General features: G+C 32.8%; 3 protein-coding genes across 3 annotated transcripts in view; 2 read left to right on the top strand and 1 right to left on the bottom strand.

Annotated features, from left to right (window-relative positions):
* Window positions 1-16,798, top strand: part of LOC125073272 — an 87,431-nt gene extending 70,633 nt beyond the window's left edge. The window contains exons 6-11 of the mRNA XM_047684025.1: window positions 1-174; window positions 422-584; window positions 13,876-14,019; window positions 14,644-15,200; window positions 15,466-15,569; window positions 15,798-16,798. Coding sequence (XP_047539981.1) covers window positions 1-174; window positions 422-584; window positions 13,876-14,019; window positions 14,644-15,200; window positions 15,466-15,569; window positions 15,798-16,360 — 1,705 coding nt within the window. The 3' untranslated portion in view covers window positions 16,361-16,798. The remainder of the gene's footprint in view (window positions 175-421; window positions 585-13,875; window positions 14,020-14,643; window positions 15,201-15,465; window positions 15,570-15,797) is intronic.
* A 1,720-nt stretch (window positions 16,799-18,518) lies between these two features.
* On the top strand, window positions 18,519-21,438 carry LOC125073474 (NF-X1-type zinc finger protein NFXL1). Its single transcript, XM_047684323.1, has one exon. The coding sequence runs from the start codon at window positions 18,625-18,627 to the stop codon at window positions 21,097-21,099; it is 2,475 nt and encodes an 824-aa protein (XP_047540279.1). The 5' UTR covers window positions 18,519-18,624; the 3' UTR covers window positions 21,100-21,438.
* Window positions 21,439-22,144: 706 nt separating this feature from the next.
* On the bottom strand, window positions 22,145-23,487 carry LOC125073350 (three-prime repair exonuclease 1-like). The gene has a single exon (XM_047684141.1). The coding sequence runs from the start codon at window positions 23,078-23,080 to the stop codon at window positions 22,262-22,264; it is 819 nt and encodes a 272-aa protein (XP_047540097.1). The 5' UTR covers window positions 23,081-23,487; the 3' UTR covers window positions 22,145-22,261.
* Window positions 23,488-23,666: the final 179 nt, after the last annotated feature.

The following is a 23,666-nucleotide window of genomic DNA, read 5'->3' as shown; positions in this document are numbered from 1 at the left end:
GTATACAGACCCAGAACCTAGTGACCTGGATGTAAGAAAGCGAGATGATCCTAAAGAAGACAGGAAATATAGACGTTCAAGGGAAGATATAGATAGATACAGGAGCCCTGATCCCCGTGAGAGCATCGAGAAGAGACGAGAAGAAAAATACAGAGATTCCGACATGGAAGGAAGGTAAATCAATTATCATTACTTTATTTTCCTTGTCGAACTCACTAAGATGACAAATAATCGATTAAATTAAGTCTATCTTTAACAAAGATAAATTCTTCATTTTGATAAAAGTTACTTAGTCACTTGGATATTGTTGCAGAAACTAGAGATGATATGTAAATATAAAATTATAACTTGCTCTACAAAACAAATTAAAGTCGCTAATTATCGCTTAAAATTCCTTCCTTCCTTAAAAAAATATATTTAGATTTGAAAGAACTATAAAAGAAGATAGAAGATACAAAGAGCACCGCGAGGAAAGGCGACGACAGAACTCTTCGGAGAGAGAGAGCGATCGACCGTCGGACGTAGAGAGTGATCGACGAAGAATCAGATCCAATACTGCTGGCCCCTTGGACTCACCTGCTCTGGTAAGTTTAATCACCTAACCACAAATTCATATTCATATTTTAAACGTTACTAGCGACCTACTTGTGTTGGAGCTTTCTGCGACCCCTTATATGTAGATTAGGGTAGTTAGGTTAACGACCACCCCTAACATATGCTGTCACCAAACAGCAATATTCATTATTTTTCTATTGAGATGTGAACAGGCACAAGCGACATAACTTCTCAAGGTTTGTAGCACATTAAAGAAGTAAGAGATGGTTTATATTTCTTAGACTTCCAATAGTGGTGATGACTGACTAAAGGTGGCCCATTTGCCAATCTGCCCACCTTTATTAAATTTAAAAAAGGCACGTTTCGAGGCCTCAAAGGAAAAAAATGCGATGGCACTGAAAAAAGAAACCATTATTGTACCGTTGACTTGTAATGTAATTATACTATTGTTTATTTTCTTTGTATTTTTGATTCAAACATAGAAAATTGGATACTGTCACCAAAGCTTTGATGGGTTTTTTGTTACGTTTCATATATTTTTTTCTATTTTCCATTGAAATTTGACTTTAGTTCAATATAGTCTTAAATACAAGACCATAAAAAATACAAAATACACTTTAAATCGTATGAAAAGGATTGAATTATCAATTTTTAAACTAAATGCCACATACAACTTTTTGGTTCAATAAGTTATTGCTTGTTGAAATATGTTCGTAAATAGTATATTTTATTGGATGTAAGACAATATATTTACGTTGAACAACTGCAAGATCAAGCGGATGACCTATCGTAAATGTCAGGGTTCACGTATCCCACTTCGTCGACTTTTTCTGTCAAACTGTCTGTTGATTTCCTTGTGAAATTCTACAAAACTTAATATAAGGGTGTGCGCTCATTGCGTCTGTTGTTTTAAATTTACATTTTTCTTAATTATTACACTCTAGTTGGAACTGTAATATATCTTAGTTATTTTTTTAAAGTAAATCTCCAATTGAAGCAATGTTTCAAGGGCGAATTTGATCGTTCTTGACACTAAACGGAATCCTCTTGTAGATGGAACACTCGTTTTTGTACTGAGTTTTACGTTAATACTTCTTTTATTTACATATTATAGTAAAAAACTTGACCTAAACTATCAAACCCAATTCATTACTATCAAAAATGTATACAACATTTCTAAGATAAAATACTTATGTATGTTAGTCACATGGTGGTGAGATTTGTGCAAGGCCTATGGTTCCACCCACTTATCATTTTGTCTACTGGTAAGCAGCGTTACTTAGTAATGTTGTTTTTCGATTTGAAGTGTGAGTGAGCTAGTACGATAATAGGCACAAGGAATATAATCTTCTGAGCTCACTAGATTGATGCGCTTTGTTAATATAAAGTAAAAAAATTCTATGGGCGGTGGTGATCACTCAGCATTAGTTATAATGAATCATCAGTCCGACCGTATTTTTAATAAAAAAAAACGAATTGGGTTAAAATATGAAGGATCTTTTAGTATTGACAAAACACCAATAATCATGACAGCGTACCGCAAATAAATAGTGACCAAACCAGCTACAGACCAAGTTAAACCGTTTAAGTTTCAGCATTCAATTTTATGTATACAAACACACTTTGAATACAAATATTTAGCATTGAATAGCGAGCGTGTTTATTATCCACATATGTAAACAATAGATTAATTAATAGTTCTGTTATATTATAATCTGTAATTTCCATTTAAATGGAACAAGGAACCAAGAAACGCGAGGAATATAAAATTAATAATAAAGATATTACGTATATATATTTCAAATAAAGATGTAATTGATTCTTATATTATAAAGCTAGATTTAGATCGGTCTAATTAGTGGGATTAAACCAGGACGAGCTAAATGTTCACGTACTTGAGTTGATAATTCAAATGATGTCGTAGTCAGCATTGAAGGAAAATATCGTGAGACACCCAACTGCTTGAATATAATCTGCCACATCACTGTGTCCAATCGCAGGAGCAAGAGGAGTGCTTAGCCCAAAATTGAGACATATACAAGTTGCTACTTATTACCATTATTATAATCTTAGGATCTACCAATCCAGCTTAAAAAAACATTTAATATAAGTTCATTAAGGTAGTTATTGATAAAAGTATGAGAATTAAGTGGGTGGTCACTTGTAGGTTCAGCTTTGTGCAAGCCCGTCTGTTCTAAACAGCAATTCTTATTGCTGTGTTCCAGTTTGAAGGGTGAGTTAACAAGCACAAGAGACATAACATCTTAGGTTCCAAGATTAGTGTGGCATTGGTGATATGAAAATTGATTCATATTTCTTACAGTACCAATGTAATGGACATTGGTGACCACTTACCATCAGGTGGCACATTCGCCTGTTCGCCTATATGACACAAATATAGTGTTGGACAATATGACGCATGGGGGGAAGCAATGTTTAATGAAGGCGAAATCGCGATGATCGGCCTGTTACTTATATAATCACTGCTGCTTCCTTAAAAGTTTGCAGGAAAGATGTAACATCGGTCAATAGAATCAATGAGATACCAAAGCGTTTAGACCTCAAGAAATTATTGCGATAGGTGTATGGTATAATTCATAAGTTGTGTTTCGTCAACATTCCATTTGAACGTTTAATTTTAATTTTGTCGTTATTAGTATTATATGCACATGTGTCTTTATTAAAATAGATTCCTATTATGCCATATACGAGCTGGTCATGTGCCCAAAATTATATTCAAACATAAATCCTATGAAATAAAGCTTATTTAATGGAGAATATATTTTTTCCTGTTTTATTTCAATTTAAAGTTTTCCGACTCTAAAAATCTCTTTAAATATGAGCATTCAAAAGCTTTGACCTACGAGATAAATACCAATGAGTTGAATATTAAGACTTGTCAAATCATAGCCCAGCGAATATAACACATGAAGCTTAACTCTCATCTGCCCACTGAGGTAGTGAGCAGGTTCTTAAGTCTCAGACAAAAAAAAACTTTACCATTAACCGACCGACAGTCGCGGGCCATGGACCGTGAGCAATTGTCGGCGATAATATTTTGCCGGTACCCAATACGCTGATGCTACGTTATATTGTGTAGGTATAATATAATAGGCGATGTTTTCTGTACCAAATACGTTCATAGCACGGTGATGGTATGGTGTAGTGAGCAGATTCCTTAACATTTAAAACCGAAATATTTTATATGTTTAGTTGTTTATGTTTATAATTGATCTCGTGCTCGCTGGTGAAGAAAAACACTAATCTGCACGTATCTGATGATATTTTATTAACACTTATTCGTGCTGGAAATAAACGCAAATCTTCGTCTTAAGAAGATAGGTCTTTTCCTAGTAATACCAGTTACAGGGCTTACTTAAATAATCTCTAAATACTTTATATTTTATAAGTGTTACAATGAATTTACTGTACAAATTAAAACGCCAAATATCATCTATAAATATTAACCTATTTTTTTTAGCATTAGCAGCCTGTAAATTTTCCCACTGCTGGGCCTCCTCTCCCTTTGAGGAGAGGGTTTGGAGCATATTCCACCACGCTGCTCCAATGCGGGTTGGCGGAATACACATGTGGCAGAATTTCGTTGAAATTAGACACATGCAGGTTTCCTCACGATGTTTTCCTTCACCGCCGAGCACGAGATGAATTATAAACACAAATTAAGCACATGAAAATTCAGTGGTGCCTGCCTGGGTTTGAACCCGAAATCATCGATTAAGATGCACGCGTTCTAACCACTGGGCCATCTCGGCTCATCAACCTATTAATAACTATTAATATATCAAGGCTACATCATCTTAGAAACATAGTATATATGTGCACAATTACTATAAACGTAAGCTAAATATAATTTCCTAATAAATCGCGTTCATCTCGTCGTTTGAAACAGAAGTGAAAGTTCTGAGAAGGTCCAGATCAAATGTATTATGGTACACGAGAATACTTCGTTTATAAACTTTGACTTATAGTTCTTCGTTTTTTTTTACTTGTAACAGAAAATAAAATTGGTGTTGTTAGACTTGTGTAAGACCTTAAAATATTAGTGTTGCCAATCAAAAATTCAAATTTATGCAAGTCTCGTTTTTTTTTCTACTGGCAATTACAATACGTAGGACATTTAAAGCTTAGTTTATTATATTTTAAGCAAGCTTGTCTTAAGTCGGATATACTATGTTTGTACAGAGTGATGCCGAGATGGCCACGCGTTCTAACCACTGGGCTAGAACGCGTGCATCTTAACCGATGAGTCCGGGTTCAAACCCAGGCAGGGCTTGAACCAGAAATCATCGGTTGGCACCACTGAATTTTCATGTGCTTAATTTGTTTTTATAATTCATCTCGTGTTTCTTCGTGTTTAATTTCAACGAAATTCTGCCACTGTGTATTCCACCAAAACGCATTGGAGCAGCGTGGTGGAATATGATCCAAACCTTCAAATACAGCCTAATCCAAGATCGCAAATCGAAGTATCAGAAACTTTGCAAGCAGCGGCTTTTAAGTGTACTCATGTGTATCATAAAAATATGAATCTTTTCTAATAATTCAAAAACAGTTTTTAGTTCGAAATCGCACCATACACAAATGACCAAAAAATATAAGTTCTAACATTATTTGTTTTATTATTAAAAGAAAATGTACGCAAGTTAAACATTTACATAGTTATAAAATGGGTGGAATAAGGCCGCCATATTGCGTATTTTTCAAATAACCGTTAATGTCACAATAAATACAAATGTCAAAAAGCATTCGAATTTCAAAATCACTTCGATGTTTGATAGTTTCGTGTCAAAATTATTACGTACTTATGAAACATTTAGCGATCGTGAACGAGGAAACGGTCGTAAACGGTTAGAATGGAAACTTCATTAAACACAATGAGAATAATAATATAATTTTTTGATCGTTTCGACGCAAATATTCTTACGCATTCCATATCTTTGTTATGACAGCAGGAATAAAATAGGACTACTTATAGTTGCGTAAGAATATATTGACAACAGTGTTCTGTATATTTACAAATGCCAAGCTTTGGTTTCCACAAAATCAGTAATACCTTCCTACGGCAGTATTCGTTTCTCTGATTAAATTCTACTCTATTCTATTTTCTTACTCTACTCGATTTAATTCTATTTTCAAATATATCAAATAATTAATTGAGATTTATTGTTAAGATAACATCAAATCCCGATTATAATAGTTAACATGAAGCTTTAACGCAACGCTATTTGTATACTTTTCACACCAAACGAATCACGGCTCATTCCGTGTTAATAACCTCTTAAACATTTTTAGTTTTTAAATTATCATATTTAGCATTATTAATGAATATTTGTCTACTTAAAATTATTTTACATACATATTACGAATATTTAAACGGGTAATACTTTTAAACCGACTACGTTGTATTTAAAGAAAATGGAATAGTTTTAGTGTTCATATTATATTTGACTGCTTCACTAGTTTATAAGGTTCAGTTCCCGAGATTCTAGATTCAAATTCCGGGTCAGTCGATAAAACTCCTTGGGTTATTCTTTCTTTCGATAAATTCTCAGTAGCAACCGGTAGAACATGTTCAACGACAGGAGTTAGCACCAACTGTCTGTATTTTTGGCAAATTTTTCTTCTTTTAGTTCTTAATTCAAATGAAATATGAAATAACTGTTCCTGGGACGTGCAGAATCTCATATTCCATACTCTTTGGAACAGTAAACGCATGTATCTATATCTCTTAATAAAAATAACATTAAGGCAGAACAAAAATAACAATTAGATAAAAGATTTGTCAACACTTATTTAGAAAATAAAAATAAAATGAAACATTATTATTCTTCCAAGCAAAGGCAATATTTTTTAAATTTATAATCTATGGTAACGTTTTTTTTTTCCAATTAATTTTAATTAACTATATAAGCACTAATAGATCTTTAAATTATATGTTATTTGATTGCAGAATCAGAATGTACAGATTTTAAAATTAACATTTTGTTGCGATTATACTTTATTTTTTTAAGTTATTTTGTTCACGACTGTGCAAAATTGAAATTCTAGTGATGTTCACAAGTTAGAGCTGTATCGAGTGTCGATACAATGACCGATACGAATGAATGATACGACATGGGTGAGGTTTCTTCAAATAACATAATCAGTTACTTTGATTATTTTACCGTAAGGATCTACAGGGACAGTTACGATGAATTGTTAATTAAATAACTAGCAGAACATAAATCAGTACGCATGAAATGAATTAAATTAAAATATTAATGTGTGAAAAAATTAGACGCTTGGGAATGTTGGATCTGAGACGACAAACACTTCAAACGTCTAGTTCATTGATCTAATGTTTACTTAATAAGTTTCATTTAACTTGTATGTTGTTACAAAACGAGCATGGAATATTTGTATTTTGAAAATGGTATATTTAATTTTAAATTTATTTAAACTATATCTATTTCATGTATGTATAGGCTCTATGTACAGCATTAACAGCCTTTAAAATTCCCACTGCTAGACTAAGACTCCTGTCCTCTTTGGTTATTGAGCTTTTTAACTCCTCTTGAGCTTATTTCACTATGGTACTCCAATGTGGATACGTGTCACAGAATAATCCGACAAATACAACTTGTATGTGGCAACTCAGGATGCTTTGAAACACATTAAGCACGCGAATAAATAGTGTTTCCGAAGTTAAACCCGCAAGTTTCGGGTGAAATTATGTACTTTCAAAAAAATATACTAAATCTATATGAATGAATGCTATGCCCGCTTTGTTATATATATGCATATCGGATAAACCACTGTATCGAATTTATGAAATATGGTATGAAGTATGCTACTTTTTTACCTAACACCTTACCTGCCCCTAAAACGAGAGCAAAGCCGGAGGTCGCAGGTAGTATTTTTTAAATGTCCATTTTGTTCGTTTGACGTAACGGTATTATACGGAAATTGAACGTCAACTTTGACATTTGATTACGCATCGATGAAGGGATATTTATATAATAGATGTCTTGGTAAAATTATATTCAGCGTGAGTCTGGCTAATTAAGATGTATTTAGGCTTAAGTGGTTACTTAAGTATACTATAAAATTATAAAATATAAAATAAAAGTTATATCCAAATCGTAACAATATGGGCGTATAAGGTGATAATATAATATATTTATAGACATGAATATTATATATAAGCAGCCTGTAAATTTCCCACGGCTGGGCTAAGGCACCTCTCCCTATGAGAAGAAGGTTTGGAGCAAATTCCACCACGTTGCTCGAATGCGAGTTGGTGGAATACACATGTGGAAGAATTTCCTTGAAATTAGAGATATGCAGGTTTCCTCACGAAGTTTTCCTTTACCGCTGAGTTAAAATTTCGATTCGATTAAACACATAAAAATTCAGTGGTGCTCGCTTGGGTTTGAACCCGAAATCATCGGTTAAGATGCACGCGTTCTACCACCACCACCATGACCACTAGGCCATCTCGATAATTATATAAAAATAACATTATTAGCCGGAGCTATAGATTATTAGTCGCATACTGATCATCGGCCAGTACACAGTTGTTATCACATATTCTTTACGCGTATAATTACATAGATTCACTGACCTTTTAAGTTTTCAGTAAAACATAACTGAATAAAGCATGTGGATCGTTCCTTTAAAACGAACGCAAAGTAATTTGATTGGCCAAAAACCATTCGAATTTCAAATTACTTTCAAATGTAAAGATACAAAAAAAAATACATGTAAGATGCTGCATTTCTTTGTCTCGGATAAAAGCGTTAATACGTGATGTCATGGTGTCGCATGACGTTGACCCCAGAGGCTGTTGAACTGAGAATTTGATCATCTACGTACCATAAATTGAAGTTCTTATGCCTCTTGTAATAAGAGTTAAATGGTAACAAATAAAAATGGTTCTCATTTTATGTACACACATCATCGAATTTGTCGATAATTTTTTTTCGTTTGACAGATGACTTCACAACACTATTCAAGTTTAAATTTAATAAAATCTATTTTGTATTTTTGTTTTTTGTCGATGTTTTATTAATAAGTTCATCATATTTATTAGATGAAGAAATTCCCAAACTAATCTTCTGCTTTTTTTTTTTTAATCCACAGATAAACATTTTATTATTCGATTATATGTTTAGAGGTGTTGATCGATTTTATTAAAGAACTTAAAAATAAATTTAAGTATCTATTAGTTGAGGTAGTAAGCTTTTTACTGTTTTTTTAGCGCTGAGTGTTTTTTTACTTAAGAAAAACCAGAACTGAAAACCACAGAAACTTATTTAAAACTATCGTTTTTTTTTTCATGACACTCATTAAATTTGTACTAACTTAATTTGTAACTATTATTATTATTAGTAAATACAGGTTATATAATGTGCACTAAAATGCCTGAATTAAGGCTATTATGTAGTTTTATAACCAAATACTAATATTATACAAAACCTCCACATATAGATATCCACTCAGAAGCTACTAAAGTTAACATCGTTACAATCACATATCATTTAAGTAATTCAACCAAAATAACATGTAAAAAGTAATCTAACTCAGACTTTAAAATCAATTGCCGATTTTTCAACTAACTCCTTTTTTTTCTTTTTTCATTGTCGCAAGTATTAACCGACCAGCTAGTCCAGCTCGCGTGGGGGTGTGCACAGTGTACCATCTGCCTTACCCTGTAACTGTAACTGTAGTTCGTACCCTTGAAATGCAAATTTTCATGGGTAAATGTAAAACAAACATATCTCCTTACTTTTCACACGTATAATGTTAGTTAGACTAAATATACGTTAAGCTTAAAATAAATCTATCAGTTCAACGTGTGGGTTGCCGCTTTAAAAATCATAGACAATCAACATCTTAAATAGCTCTCCTTACCTCATTTATTCCAGTTGATAAAAGATCATAATACCATATAAGGTCAGAACGTACCGCTGACTCAGCTGCGCCTGCACGGATCTTATAAGGCTACCGAGATAGTCTAAGGCCGGTGCTATACGTTCATGCAAATGCTTCGATGAAATCTTTGCTTATTATGTATCGACAAGATACGCAAACGCAAGTCATCGCTATTTGTTACTTCGACTGTGCTAACTCTCCTCCATCCCTATAACTCCTCACTATGGAGTTATATACCGCCTAAAAGTTTTAATATTTCGTTTTTCAAACGTTGACGTGTGAGTCAATTTTTTTTTTATTACAAGTAAAAAATAAATCTTCTCATCAAGTTTTGTTGTTATCTAAAGTTTGCCTATTAAAATTAGCCTAGCCCGGACCTACTGGGCCTATATAGAAATTTGACCCAGCTCGTATAACATTGCGTTAGCCCGTCTTTGAACTGAACTGCATGTAACTTCTGTACCAAGACTAATGTGCTCTGTCAAAATGTGTAGTATTTACGGGTATAGGATTTTTTAACTAGGCTACTAAGAATCAAAAACACAGTAAAAATTTAGTTTCGACTTCTAAATTTGAATCTATTAAAGATTACTGTAAAATAACTAAACTGTTACAAATAAAAGTTTTCTTCCTGTTTATGTTATTTTGATCACTTTCTATTCTGACAGTCCTTAATCTTTAACTTTATAATGGAACCTTTTTGTTGATTGTTTTGTTAATTTATAATTTACCATTAAAATAGTTTCAATTCGTGATATTTTTTGTGATGAAATCACGTTCTAGAAAATTATTAACAGAAATGAACGCGCCTGTCTCTACATACTTTATACATCAATGTCTAATTATTAGAAATGTCATGATCGAAGTTTGACAAAAGAAAAACCATAGAAATCGCCTTGAAAAGTATCAAATGCATTCGTCCAATAAATATATTTTACGGAAAGCTATCGGAGAAGCTAGTCTTTGATTTTAATAACTGACAACTGATTTACTGATTTTAAATGATCGTTTAATATTCGGATACCATGTACCCATTTTAAGTACTCTCCGACAACATTTTTTGAGCTCATTGCACCACGCTGTTCCAATACGTATGAAACACGTTTTATTCACGCTGAACTTGGGACCAATTATAATAATAAACCCAAAGGAAGCACATGAAAGACTCGGATGATAACAAAGAATATTTCTACTGAACTTAATACGCTTAATATTAATCAATATAACTGTCCAATCGTTTATTGTCATGTCGATAAGGTCATGTACCATATGGCGCAAAGACCTTGACGCGGAGATATCAATGAAAACGCCTTACTTATTCCGGTTCGATTACTAGCTTATATTTTTTAATAATTGTTGCAGAAATTATTTTATTGATATTATTTTTTTAAGGTTTTTGCAAATCGAATTGTCATCATCGTCGAAGAGGGACAAGGGATATCACATCTTTGATCCCATGTTTGATGTGAGGAACACTTTCTAATATTCTACGATCGAGGTCTACGTCGAACTTTGATATCGTTTTCAAAGAATAACTCCGCTGATCTACTCCTCGTACTAATTAAATGTTTATTTTTTAAATCTTCAAACGTCTAACATGACTCCATGATGAATTACTATAATTTTGTTTCAAGGACTCGTACAATGAACTCTTTGTTTGGTCAGTTGAATTACCGAAACTTAACGATAACTCCAAACTTGTTACTTTTAATATTTAACGCGACTATAGTCGTAATAAATTAATTTATAGAATTATAGAGTTAAAATTACCAAGAATCTTTCTTATCGGATATTTACGTTTTCAAATACATCAAAGTTATAAGTTCAAGTTTCAACTTTCTAGAGTTAGTAATTGTGGCTTGTCAAAAGATCACAGTCGTTCTAACTTTTTTTTATATATATAAGATGTCGCACATAGTTGATTGAGTTGGAGAAGTCAAAGATCGTACGTCTCTTTGTTTCTGGAAGCCGCGAGCACATTTCAATTAACTAATTAATAAATTTAAAGCTCACCATTAAATAAAATAATTGTCGTAAGCAATTAAAAAAAAGTAGACTTGATATTGATAACAAATAAATGTATGTAATTTATAATACATGTTTGATCTAGATTTAACGATTCAGAGTGTTTTTTGTCTGTGCTTCTCAGTAGGAACTAGGAACTGCATTCCGAACCGGTGGCATCTACGTCAGATTCATGCTAGTAACATGAAAATCATAAGAGGCTATTTGTATCAAGTTTAATTGGACTTTTATGTACATTATAATCTCATTTAAAAATTAAAAATAATAATAATATACATATACATATAATTATTATTTTTGTAAATAATACATAATAATTATATCAAGTAAATATGTACAAAAACACGTTTCGTTAACACCTCACGATCATTGTCATTGTCGAGATTTGAGCCTTGCTGCTTGACGCTTGCTAATCACGTGAACATACTTAGACATTTAAGTAAGCGAATGTTTAATGGCATATTAAAACGACAATACACTGTACTAAAAAGGCGACGGTGTTCCAATTGAAGAGGATGCCTGGTCACTGATAACTTTCTGGTTTATCTCACTTGTCTCTAAGCAAGTTGGCACCAAGCGAGCCTATTGCTAAGCTCGTGTTAACTTAATCAAAATTAAAATATATTTTATTCAAGTAGGCTTTACAAGCACTTTTGAATCGTCATTTTATAGAACTACATTAAAAGTAAAGCCAACACCGGTTCAGAATGTATATTCTACCGAAAAAACCGGCAAGTATTTCTGTAGTTAAACTGAACTAAACATTACAAGATTTACAAGCATAACAATGTTGTTTAAAAGGTGACTAGTTAAAAAATAAAAGAAACAAGGAAATGTTTAATGTTTAGATCAGCCCACATTGCAAGTAATATACTAAAATAATAATAATAAAAAACGTTCAAAGAAACACCTGTAGATTCTGAAAAAATTCTTAATAATTCAATACAAAAAAAACACACACACAAAAATATATTTAAAGTAAATAAGAATAATATTGACAATTACATTCATCAAAACTTAAGTGAACCACATAAATAATATTTAAACCGATATAAATTTCTTGTGAAGATCTTTCTATCTAAACTTCTATCTTTATCTATTACGAATTTGGTTCAAAATCAGTACAGGCTTAATGTTACTAAGCGTAGATTTGAGTTTACTTCACGCGAAGTCATAAGCTTCAACTAGCATCTATGACGTCACGAGACAATGATTAATGGCTTACTTGAATGTCAATGAACTCCAAAGGAAATAGATACCATTCCGTCTAGTTTACACAAGTCAAATAAAAAAACATTTTGCTATTTTAGACGACTGTTACTCAATTTTAATTCGAATTCGTTTCGTGAAAACTGTTATTAGGTATACAATTACAAGTGATACAGTGCACCAGGATTTATCCTACTAATGATAAGTTCAACTCACTGTATCCTGTATCCTATTCTAATGCCTATCTATAATTTTGAAGGGCAATATAAGTTAAAGAGGGCGATTATTTTTCAATACACCGGGGCCCTTGCCCACCTAGCTACGCCACTGGTTGGGCGTTCATTGTTCTTGTCTTATATGTTGTGACTAGTCTGTCTCTTGACATGATATAAAGCCGCTATCCAGAAGTCCTGAGTTTTTGGATTTTTCTGTCGTAAAAATTCTCAATAACAGCCCAGAGTCTGCAAGTAAAAACACATCCCTCGGAAAACGCATCATGCCGTTGAATTTGTGTCCGGTGTCTCTCCCGTCGTTTGAGAAGTTTGTCCGTCACACTACGTACATATAAAATAATAGATAGTGCACCTGTGTCTACGCAAACACTATAAATCTACTGCGCTTCTTTGAGGTTGTCTGAGGCCAAGAGTGCAAAAACAACTGTACAAATTCTCAATTTAAACTAAATATGGATAAAAGTAATATTTTTTTATATTATGTATATATAAAAAAATGTTAAATATAAAAACAAAAAAATAGTATTAATAATTTTTTAATACTAAAGTGCGATTAATGTACATATTTTCCAAATTTTTTTTTTTCTATTACGTTGATTTGTTTTTTTTTAATGTAATAATTACGTGTATAACTATCATGATAGAGTGCTAAGTCTTGTTTAATTACTATTTCCCCCATCATAGACCACTATCATAGCCTTCTGGCGTACTGTCAATTATTATCTATAGGTAATTAGAGACAACTAGATTTAGACATAGACAATTTTACTACTTTTTACTAATATCATATATCCCTTAAGTGGTATTTTTTATAAATTTTGTAAAAAATAACATCTAGATTCCAATATACTCTTCTAAGATTCCTAAACGGTCATTGAGATCAGCCTCAGAAGTTCATAGGCTACTCGAATGGTTTCAGGCTCAGAGATATCGTGAGAGGCGACGTCTAGCTACCCCGAGTCCAACACCCTCGCCACCGCGCCGCGAACCCACCTCACAGTCTTCAGGCAACTGGTTTAAATCACTCGACAGGCTTGGCAGGAAGCGAGAGAAAAATGCCAAGGTAAAATAATTTACGTTGTATTTATTAAAGACAAATTCATAATTAATTACTATGTGTGCAAACTATATATATACGTATAAATCTGTATGAATATGTCAATTATAGGTATGCATAACGTTCGTTTATATAATAAAATTCCACAGGGAGACGTATTCAAAATTTGTCGTTACAATTTTTTAACTTATAATTATAATTTTCGGAACAGTCTAGTAACGTTTGTTTTAACAGTTATTGATAAATTGCAAGACAATAAAGTACGAAACATTTACCGTTACATCGATTTAAATCCATATAATAGTCCGCATTTAAGTATCTAGAAGATTCTTATTCTATTTGCCGAAATGATGGTTTATACAGAAAGGAATAGTGCGATAAAATATATTTATCGCAGCGATTCTTCGCCTTCTAGCGTATATAGATGAAATTAGTATATTTGCGAATACCAATAATACTATATACGGAGACTAAATAATAATATACGGAGTCTACTACGAGAAAATAGGTAGACTATTCTAGATTTTAAATTTACAAACAGAACACAACCGAATTTAAAAACAAGAAAAACACTTTGTGCTTTAGTAATAGTGTTTCCAAATCCTTTATTTGTGTATGATCTCTTTCCAGGTTGAAAAAGAGAGCGTAATAACAACAGAAGACGAATCTAGCCGTCGAGTTTGGTCAAAGCCAACAAAACCACTGAACTCACCGGCGAAAAACCTTCGATTCTTCGGTGATACGGACCCGGAGTCTGATGCTAACGTCAAACGTAGTGTGACCAAACCCAAAAGTCATACGAAAAATCATGGCACGCTCAGAAAGACCATATCAAACTCCAGCGCAGGTCTAGACGAAATCGACCACAGTGAACTGTCGAATAAGAGTTATTCTCTTTCCAACCTTCACAGAGAAGATAAAAGCGAATCGCCGAAAACTAAAGAATATTACAAGAGGAACTTGAAAAATATATCAGAGATTCAAAGCAATTCCGAGAATGAGAGTCATTTTGGAAAGAAGACGGCAACGAAGCCCCCGATCAGTCCGTACGATCGGTCCAGGAGTCACAGCAGTTCGAAAACATTGAAGGCCAGCAAGGCTGACGTCAGACGCCATGGAAGAATCGATGATAGAGGCAGCTCGACTGAATTGAGAAACAGCAAACAGGAGTTGAGCAGAGATGTAAAGTGAGTATTGATATATTTTCCAAATCTGTTGCGTTATTTTAACCTAAAGTAAGTACCATTCTGCGAATGTCCACCTGCTGCGTAAATGCCTCTTCTAACATGGTTTAAAGGTTAGATTATTTATATGTAAAAAAAAAATATTTATACATAACAATAGTAGCCAACTCTTGGCCACTTCATACACGGCGTCGAGTGAAAAAGTTTCTCGAATAATTTTGCTGTTCGATGTTTCTAATATGGATGATAATTTATATACAATTTTCAGAGCCCGCCGCCGAACGCCGGTGACCAATTCTGGGGAGAGCAGCACGGAAGGGGACTCAAGTCAGCAGTCACAACGTAGTGTTGTCTATCTACACGCTACAACCGGTAAATAAATAATTATAAAATCTCCACTCTAAGACAACACTGGGCTATATTATAAGCCCTTTATTTCTCACTTTATCTTAAAGATACATTCAGCCTGTATTTTTACAATTTCAATGTTTATTATAACTGAATCGTTTATCGTACCCGACAAGTCAAATTTTTTATCAAAAGTTTTAAAATATCGGTAAAAAAACCTGATTTTCTAAATCATTGGTTGTTTTGTTTCAGTCGGTGATATCCCCGACCCCGGTCGCCTTACAAGAAACCGCTCGCGGGACGATGTTTCCTCCGTCATGTCTTCGAACATTCAAGTGCGTAGCTCAACGAAAAGCTTCTCACTATTCGCGCCATGGACACCACGTCACTACAACGACCAGTACGACGTGCACTATGCTCAGAAACCAAGAAAATCTAAACAAAAAGAAAGCGATCGATTTAAAAAAGCACCAACAAACAAGAACTTAACAGATGACAGGCCGACAACATTACAAAAAAATAAATCGTATAGCCAAACCACTTTGAGTCGACGGCCGAATAATCAAAGTAATCGCTTAACAAGCTCAAGCACAACACTATACAGACGGGAAAAGAGGGGGAAGGAGAATGACATGTCCCAAAGTACAATGTCACGTAAAAGTACGAATGGAAAGAAGAGTCAATCCAGCGAAATATTAAATAGAGACGAAAGAGACAGAGTATCTCGATCGATATCGATACCGAAGGACAAAAAAGCCGGCTGGTTTAAATTGTCAAATAAAAATAAAAAGCAAGAAAATACACGCGTCCGATAAATAATACGTTTAATATATACTTACACCAATGTCAAAAAACATTATTTCTGACAGATATTTTATTTACGTTTCTTAGTTTTATAGAACTGTCATTGCACTTCTTGTAATTACATAAACAGATAACAAATTCATAATAACTAACGCACTATGTCGGATAAATGAATTAATTGTTATTATTTCAATAATTTCTTAAAAATTACAGCCCTATTATACAGTCGATTCATACAATTTTAACAGTGTCTTATCTGTTAAAAATCGACTGTTTATAAACTAAAATATTTTTTTATTAATGTTTCCTAAAACAAGTTACTTTTAAAGGTGTGCCATTTGCAAAAAGAATGTTACCAATATTTAGCTTAAGTATATTTTTATTTTAAAATAATGTAACTATAACTATGGTTCTACTTTACTAATAATGAATAAATATATTTGTGCCTATTTCAAATGATTTTGCTTTTATGATCTCTATATCATAATATCTAATGCTTTTGTTTGTAAAAGTTATTGGCACCGTGATGCTAATAAGTTGAACGTTTGAAGTAAATGTAATAATAATAAATAATTTAAAAAATCTAATTTTACGTTTATTTTATCCTATTTATAAAATATATATGTTTCAATAAACAAAAGGATTATTTTCAATATCTAAATAGAAAGAGATTGATTAATTTTATTAAAAACTTGTTTCGAACTATCAACTTGCAGGCTTGTAACAAAAGGGAACTTCGTAATAAATGTAGTTTAATTATTACGATATTAATTTTCAATGAGCAATAATGGTAACTTGTCTGTTAGCGATACTCTACAGACATCAAATCAATTTTAAAGCAGCCGGCAACGTTATTTTATTTTTAGATTCAATTACAACCAAAAGTGACATTGTAGAAGGCAATTTAATAGTTACAAAATATTTAAGATTCTACATTAACTATCTTAACAATTTTTACCGTTTCAATGTATGGATGTATTCACGTTCATCGGTGTGCATTAGTGAATTATTCTCACGCTTGCAAGATGTCTTAGTGTGCATGAGACGACTAAAAGCCTTAAAAACGAAAGACAGCTAAATAATACAAAACAAATGAAAAATATGCTGCGTGGCACACGTCATATTGTTTTAAGTGAATTGTACCTAAATATTTAAAAAGATAAATAGTCTCATTTATGCACATTACGCAGATCAACCAATCACAATTAGTACACTTTTGGCCAGTTGGCGTAGTTTTCATAGGGCAAGAGCGGTTCGGAGAAGTCAAAAGTAAGTAAAATGCCCTGTGAAACCATTTTAAATAAAGAAATCTGTTTTAAGACAATTATATATTTATAATTTAAATACTGTTTAGTAGTAACTGTTAGCGACAAATTACAAAAATTCAAATGGTATGTATTGACATACCAATTGAAAAAGGAAATCTATTGAGATTTCCTTTTTTTTAATGCATTTTTTATTAAACATTTTATTTAACTAAACTGGGTAATTTTGTTATTGTTTAACTGTCTCAATTATTCAATAATTTAGTACAATTTAAATTTCAATATTATTATTTATGGTTACGATATTTACTTTTTTCATACAGTAAGTTACGACATACGACTGAAACAATCGATTATCAAAGTAATAGTGCAATATTTTTTCAGTAACAATTGAGTATTGGTATTTGGTTGATATTATACACATTTATTTAGTATTAATTTCCTCTTTTTTTCTACAATTTATATGTGCACTTTTATTTTTTAATCTACGTTTATCACTAGGAACAAAATTATTTTTTGTCCTTAAATAGAAATACTTAAATAATTTTCGAAATGTAATCGTTGTATTATAAGCCTTGTTGTTTTTTAGCATTGTAATTACTTTCGGTACTCACTTGATGGTATTTTATTTTTTATTGCTACTGATCACGCTCGTCGCTGTACCTAACTTCAGACTATAAGCGACTACTGTAATATAAAAACGTACCATTTATGGGACGTGGAAATTGTGACTTTTTAAGTTTTTAATGTAAAAATTAAATCTTCTTTTTACATGTAATAATATAATATTTTAAAAGTTGGTTACTCTTAAAGAGCAAAATACTGGTACCCAGAGCCGTTAAATAGATAAATTAATTGTCAATGTATCAGTGTCAACGCTATGTCATTCCAAATGTTGCCGACATGGAGTTTTTTCCGATTTGAGTAATAATAGCGGTATTGATAATATTTGAATTAATAATTATTAAAAATGGACCAATTTAGATGATAATATTTTAACAACAGCTGCCATGGCTAGGAGGTATCGTGATGCCGCTGCGAAACTGCAGCAAAGTGTTCAAAAACATTTGAATGATATGAAGGAAGTTTCTTCCTCGGAAGACGACGAACCATTCGACCAGAGTGTATTAGATGGAGTGTTCCAGAGTTACTGTAGAGGTGGTGGCGATAAACAATTGCTTAATAGAACGAGGAATCTTTTAGAAGAAGCAATAAGCGGCCGCTCTGTAACATGTCTAATTTGTATCGGTTCTATAAAACGAGTAAATGCAATCTGGACGTGTGAGCACTGCTACTCATATTTTCATCTTTCATGTATACAAAAGTGGTCAAATGATAGTATAAGCTTACGCAGTGAAGAAAATCATGGCCCAATTGCAGTGTTTTTACCTAAAAAAATTGAATGGTGCTGTCCAAAATGTAGACAGTCTTATAGCAAGGAAGAAATACCCCGTAAGTATCGCTGTTTTTGTGGTAAGACTGACGACCCTCCTTTTCACCCCTGGTTGATACCTCACACGTGTGGGGAGGTGTGTGGTAAAAGATTGTCTGTTGGAGACAATTGTATGCATAAATGTCTATTGCTCTGTCATCCTGGTCCTTGTCCACCGTGCCCCCAAACCGTCAATGGAATATGCTACTGTGGGAAAGAACGTAAAAAAGTAAGATGCAGTGCTGCTAAATGGTCCTGTATGCAGCAGTGTAAAAAAACTTTGCCATGTAAATCTCACTTGTGTGAAAATATATGCCATGTTGGGGACTGTCTCCCTTGCAATTATACAAGCTTGCAGTCCTGTCAGTGTGGTGCTGAAAAGACAAAGCGGCCATGCAATGACCTCAAATGGCAGTGTACAAAACAATGTAACAAGCCTTTTGCTTGCGGGTATCATAAATGTGAAAAGATATGCCACACAGGCAATTGTGGAGCCTGTCCTAATTCAGGAATCCGATCTTGCCCCTGTGGAGCCAACCAACGTTTTATTCAATGCCCTGATGCTATAGAAACCTGTTTTGGCACTTGTGGTAAGCAACATAATGACTGTGAGCATAATTGTCCAGCAAAATGCCATAAAGGACCTTGTCCACCATGCCAAGTTTTGATTGAAAAGAAATGCCATTGTTCAACACATACCAGATCAATACCATGCAGCAAAGAGTTTAGATGTGAAACTAAATGTAGGGGCATAAGATTGTGTGGTAAACATGGATGTGGTCGGAAATGCTGCAACGGAAACTGTCCTCCGTGTGAAAAAATCTGTGATAAATCTTTACAATGTGGCCGTCATAAATGTACTACAGTCTGTCATCACGGGCCTTGCTATCCATGTCCATTAGAATCAAAAGTTACATGTCGTTGTAAAGAAACATACGTCACAGTCCCATGTGGTAGAGAAAAACACACAAAACCACCAAAATGCAATCGTCCATGCAAAATTAAATACAAATGTGGTCACATGGATGAGAACAAACACACTTGCCATTTTGGTGATTGTCCACCATGCAAAGCAATTTGCAACAAGTTATACAAAAAATGCAGCCATAATTGCACTGCTGTTTGTCATGAATATGTATTGGTTGTTTTTAAGCAAGTAGAAAAACCTGCCACACCTTGGGAAGTACAACCGCCAAAGTCTAAAATAGTGGCAATCGATTGCCCTCCCTGTGAAAGACCAGTTGAGGTAACATGTTACGGAGAACATGAAATAGACACTCAACCTTGTTACACTGCAGGTCGACGACCTTGTGGACGTGAATGTGGTCGACCACTAGCATGCAGTAATCATTCATGTGAACTGTTATGTCACTTATATCAATATGACGCAGATTATCCAAACGTGCCTTACACTTGCAAACCTTGTAATAGAGAGTGTTCTGTACTCCGTCCAAAGAAATGCACTCATAAATGTGCTAAACGTGGCTGCCATCCAGGCCCCTGTCCACCATGTGATACTCTAGAAAGAGTGTCATGTTATTGTGGTGTAAAAGATCTATACTTGTCTTGTCGTGAACTCTCAACAGCAACAGATGAAATGCTCAGTTGTAAACAACAATGCTCAAAAAATCTAAACTGTGGACACAGGTGTAGAAATATATGTCATTCTGGACCATGTGGACAAAATCAGACTTGTACGAAAAAAACTAAAGTTCACTGCCCTTGTGGTAATTTAAAGAAAGAATTCCCTTGTATTTCTGTTCAAAAAGGAGATATTACAGTAAAATGTGATGAAAGTTGCAATGCTAAAAAATTAGCCTTAAAGTTAGAAAAAGAAAAGGAAGAAAAGAGATTAAAAGAATTAGAGGAAGAGAGAAATCGTAAGGAATTAGAAGAATATGAGTGGAAACTAAGTGGAAAGAAAAAGAAATACAAGGAGAAGAAGGTTGTTATTAACAAAGATGACCGTAATTTGGTTCAGAAATACTGTGTTCCTATTTTATCAGTAGTTATAGTTATTTCGGCTGGTATTTATTATATTTTCAATACTTAATTATAAGAACAGTTATATAGCGTAATAATATGTTTGTTTGTTGTGAAGTAGAAAACTAATGGTATGCTGTCCTGTCTTAAGCATGAGTGCTCCAGGTGCAACAGGATCTCACTGATAGTGCAAGACTATAATAATCACCGCAAGTTGCTTATTTGCATCTCCTGCACTGTGGGATAAGATGGACATGATGATATGATAAATATTTATTGTGTATTCTATTTTATTATATAATATATTGTAACTGCACATAAATTACCACAATACTAAATTGTTTATACAGGAAAACACCATAATGTTTACAAATATTTTACTAGTTCTTAAGTTATATTATTATAAAAAACCAACTCTTATTTAATATATAATTTGAAATACAATTTTTATAATACATTATGTATCTGAATATAAATAAATTAAAATTATTGTGGTTTTATTTTTAATTATACACTATCCTGATTACTTATTATTACATATGAAATTCAGCCACATGTATATTCCGCCAACCCGCATTGGAGCAGCGTGGTGGAATATGCTCCAAACCTTCTCCTCAAAGGGAGAGGAGGCCTTTATCCCAGCAGTGGGACATTTACGGGCTGCTTATGTACATGTAGAAAAAAAAAACAATGAACAATACAAATATATTTATTAAAAATAAAATATGAACTTGTTATAACATCACTACATGATTACATAGGGATAATAAATAAATGATTTAATAAAAAAAAAAAAAATTGTATACCTCAGCAAACATACAATTATTGAGATTCGTGATGAGAAACTATAATACTTACCAACTTTTTGGCAATGTACTACAAATGAGGATAATTTTCAAATACTAATTATTTAATCAAAAACAATTTTTTTTTTTGGTGTTAGTAAAATACAATTATAATTAATTACATCAATTGTGAAGTTAAATCTTATATAGTTTTATGTTCTGATATATGATACTATTATAGCAAAATAATTTAAATAAAAATAGCTATGTAAAATATACAAATAGAAATCTATTTTAGAAATATTTATCATTTGATATTTATATCGCAAACAAATTTATAAGTATAGGTAGTCATTTTTTAAAGTCATTTTTTTTTAATTTCACTGGTACAATGAAAACACTAAGACCTTACATATTACATAATCATTATTAGATCAATGAAATACTCTATTTACTTTGAAAAGGTTTAATTGTGCTCAATAATTTATAATTCTTATCTGCCCATGGCAGAAAATATTTCTTTGTTTTAATTACACATTCTAGAAGCATCATACAGTCCGCTTCTGCCCTGTGTGATTCTTTTGGATCCTTTTTCAAGAGTGTCTTATAAATATTTGTCAACTTATAATTCCCAATTAGAAGTTTATTTCCATCACTTTTAATATTTGGTGTAGTTTTTAATTTGGCAAATGAATCTATTATACTGTCAATTTCTTTCCAATCCTCCGGAGTCACATTTAGATCAGGCCAAGCATCTTCACCTAGAGTGGAGTCACTGCTTTGAAATGTCTGGTTGAAAGTATTCGAAGTTTCCAATTCAATAAGAACATTATCCTTAAGTATTTCCTTAAAAGCTTTGATAGAATCTACACAATATAGGCCTCTGGGTAAAACGGCGTTCGCATTTGCAAATTCATTTTTTATTATCTTAAAATCAAATCTGTTACCATTGTGAGCTACCAAGCACACTGGTTTCGGAGCGTCTAAAAACGCAATAATACATTTTATTTTATCACTAAAAATTGGTTGATTAATTAAAAACTCATTAGATAGACCGGTTATATTGGCAGCTTCGGGCGACAATGTTGTTTGAGGGTTAAAAAGACATGTTAATTTACTTACTGGTGGTAAATTAATAATATCAGCTTGCTCTATATCTCTACGATAAACACAGAAGAATGTGAGTTCCGTCACCTTGGGAACATGATCCTTGGTTGGCAATCCAGTGGTCTCCAAGTCAAAGAAGATAAAAGTTTTGATAGACATTTTATAATTATAGTTGATTTTGATTCTGATGATTTACTTATTCACAGAAATATTTTTAGTAAGAACACTGTACAGATATGAAACACTTAAGATAGCGTAATTGTTATTCTGCTTGGCCTGTTCTGTTTATGAGTTATAGATATTGTATAGTTTTTCGCGATTGTATCTACGACAGCAAAATATTCACAATATATAATAAATAGTCACATTGAACAATTTTCTTCTCAACAAGACAGAAAGATCAAGAGTTGAAACCTTAGCCTACGAACTCAATCAATAAATTAATATTTATTTGGTATTATACTATATGGTACATAAAAGTTAGTTCGTCTAAAATCAGTGGGTTTGGCCTATGACAGGAAGTTGATGATTGGGTATGGGTAAATTCCCGTTTTGATTTGTGATTCAGAGACTTGACCTTGAAATCAATACATGGCTACCACTATAAGAATAAAAAATTGTATTTGTGCATGAATAATTAACAATCTTATTTTATAAGAAGACTATGTATTTATTAAAATATTATACGCTTATTCTTTAATATTAATAATCTTTTGTACATTTTAGACCTTAACTTACACTAGTA

Source organism: Vanessa atalanta, chromosome 24 (assembly GCF_905147765.1).
Source record: "Vanessa atalanta chromosome 24, ilVanAtal1.2, whole genome shotgun sequence".
Classification (NCBI taxonomy): domain Eukaryota; kingdom Metazoa; phylum Arthropoda; class Insecta; order Lepidoptera; family Nymphalidae; genus Vanessa; species Vanessa atalanta.
The sequence above is the reverse complement of the archived record's forward strand: the minus strand, read 5'-3'. Positions and strand labels throughout refer to the sequence as shown.

What these genes read in the sequence shown, in the direction of transcription:
- LOC125073474 (XM_047684323.1), top strand. Translation starts at nt 18,625, where the DNA reads ATGGCTAGGAGGTATCGTGATGCCGCTGCGAAACTGCAGCAAAGTGTT.
- LOC125073350 (XM_047684141.1), bottom strand. Translation starts at nt 23,080, where the DNA reads ATGTCTATCAAAACTTTTATCTTCTTTGACTTGGAGACCACTGGATTG.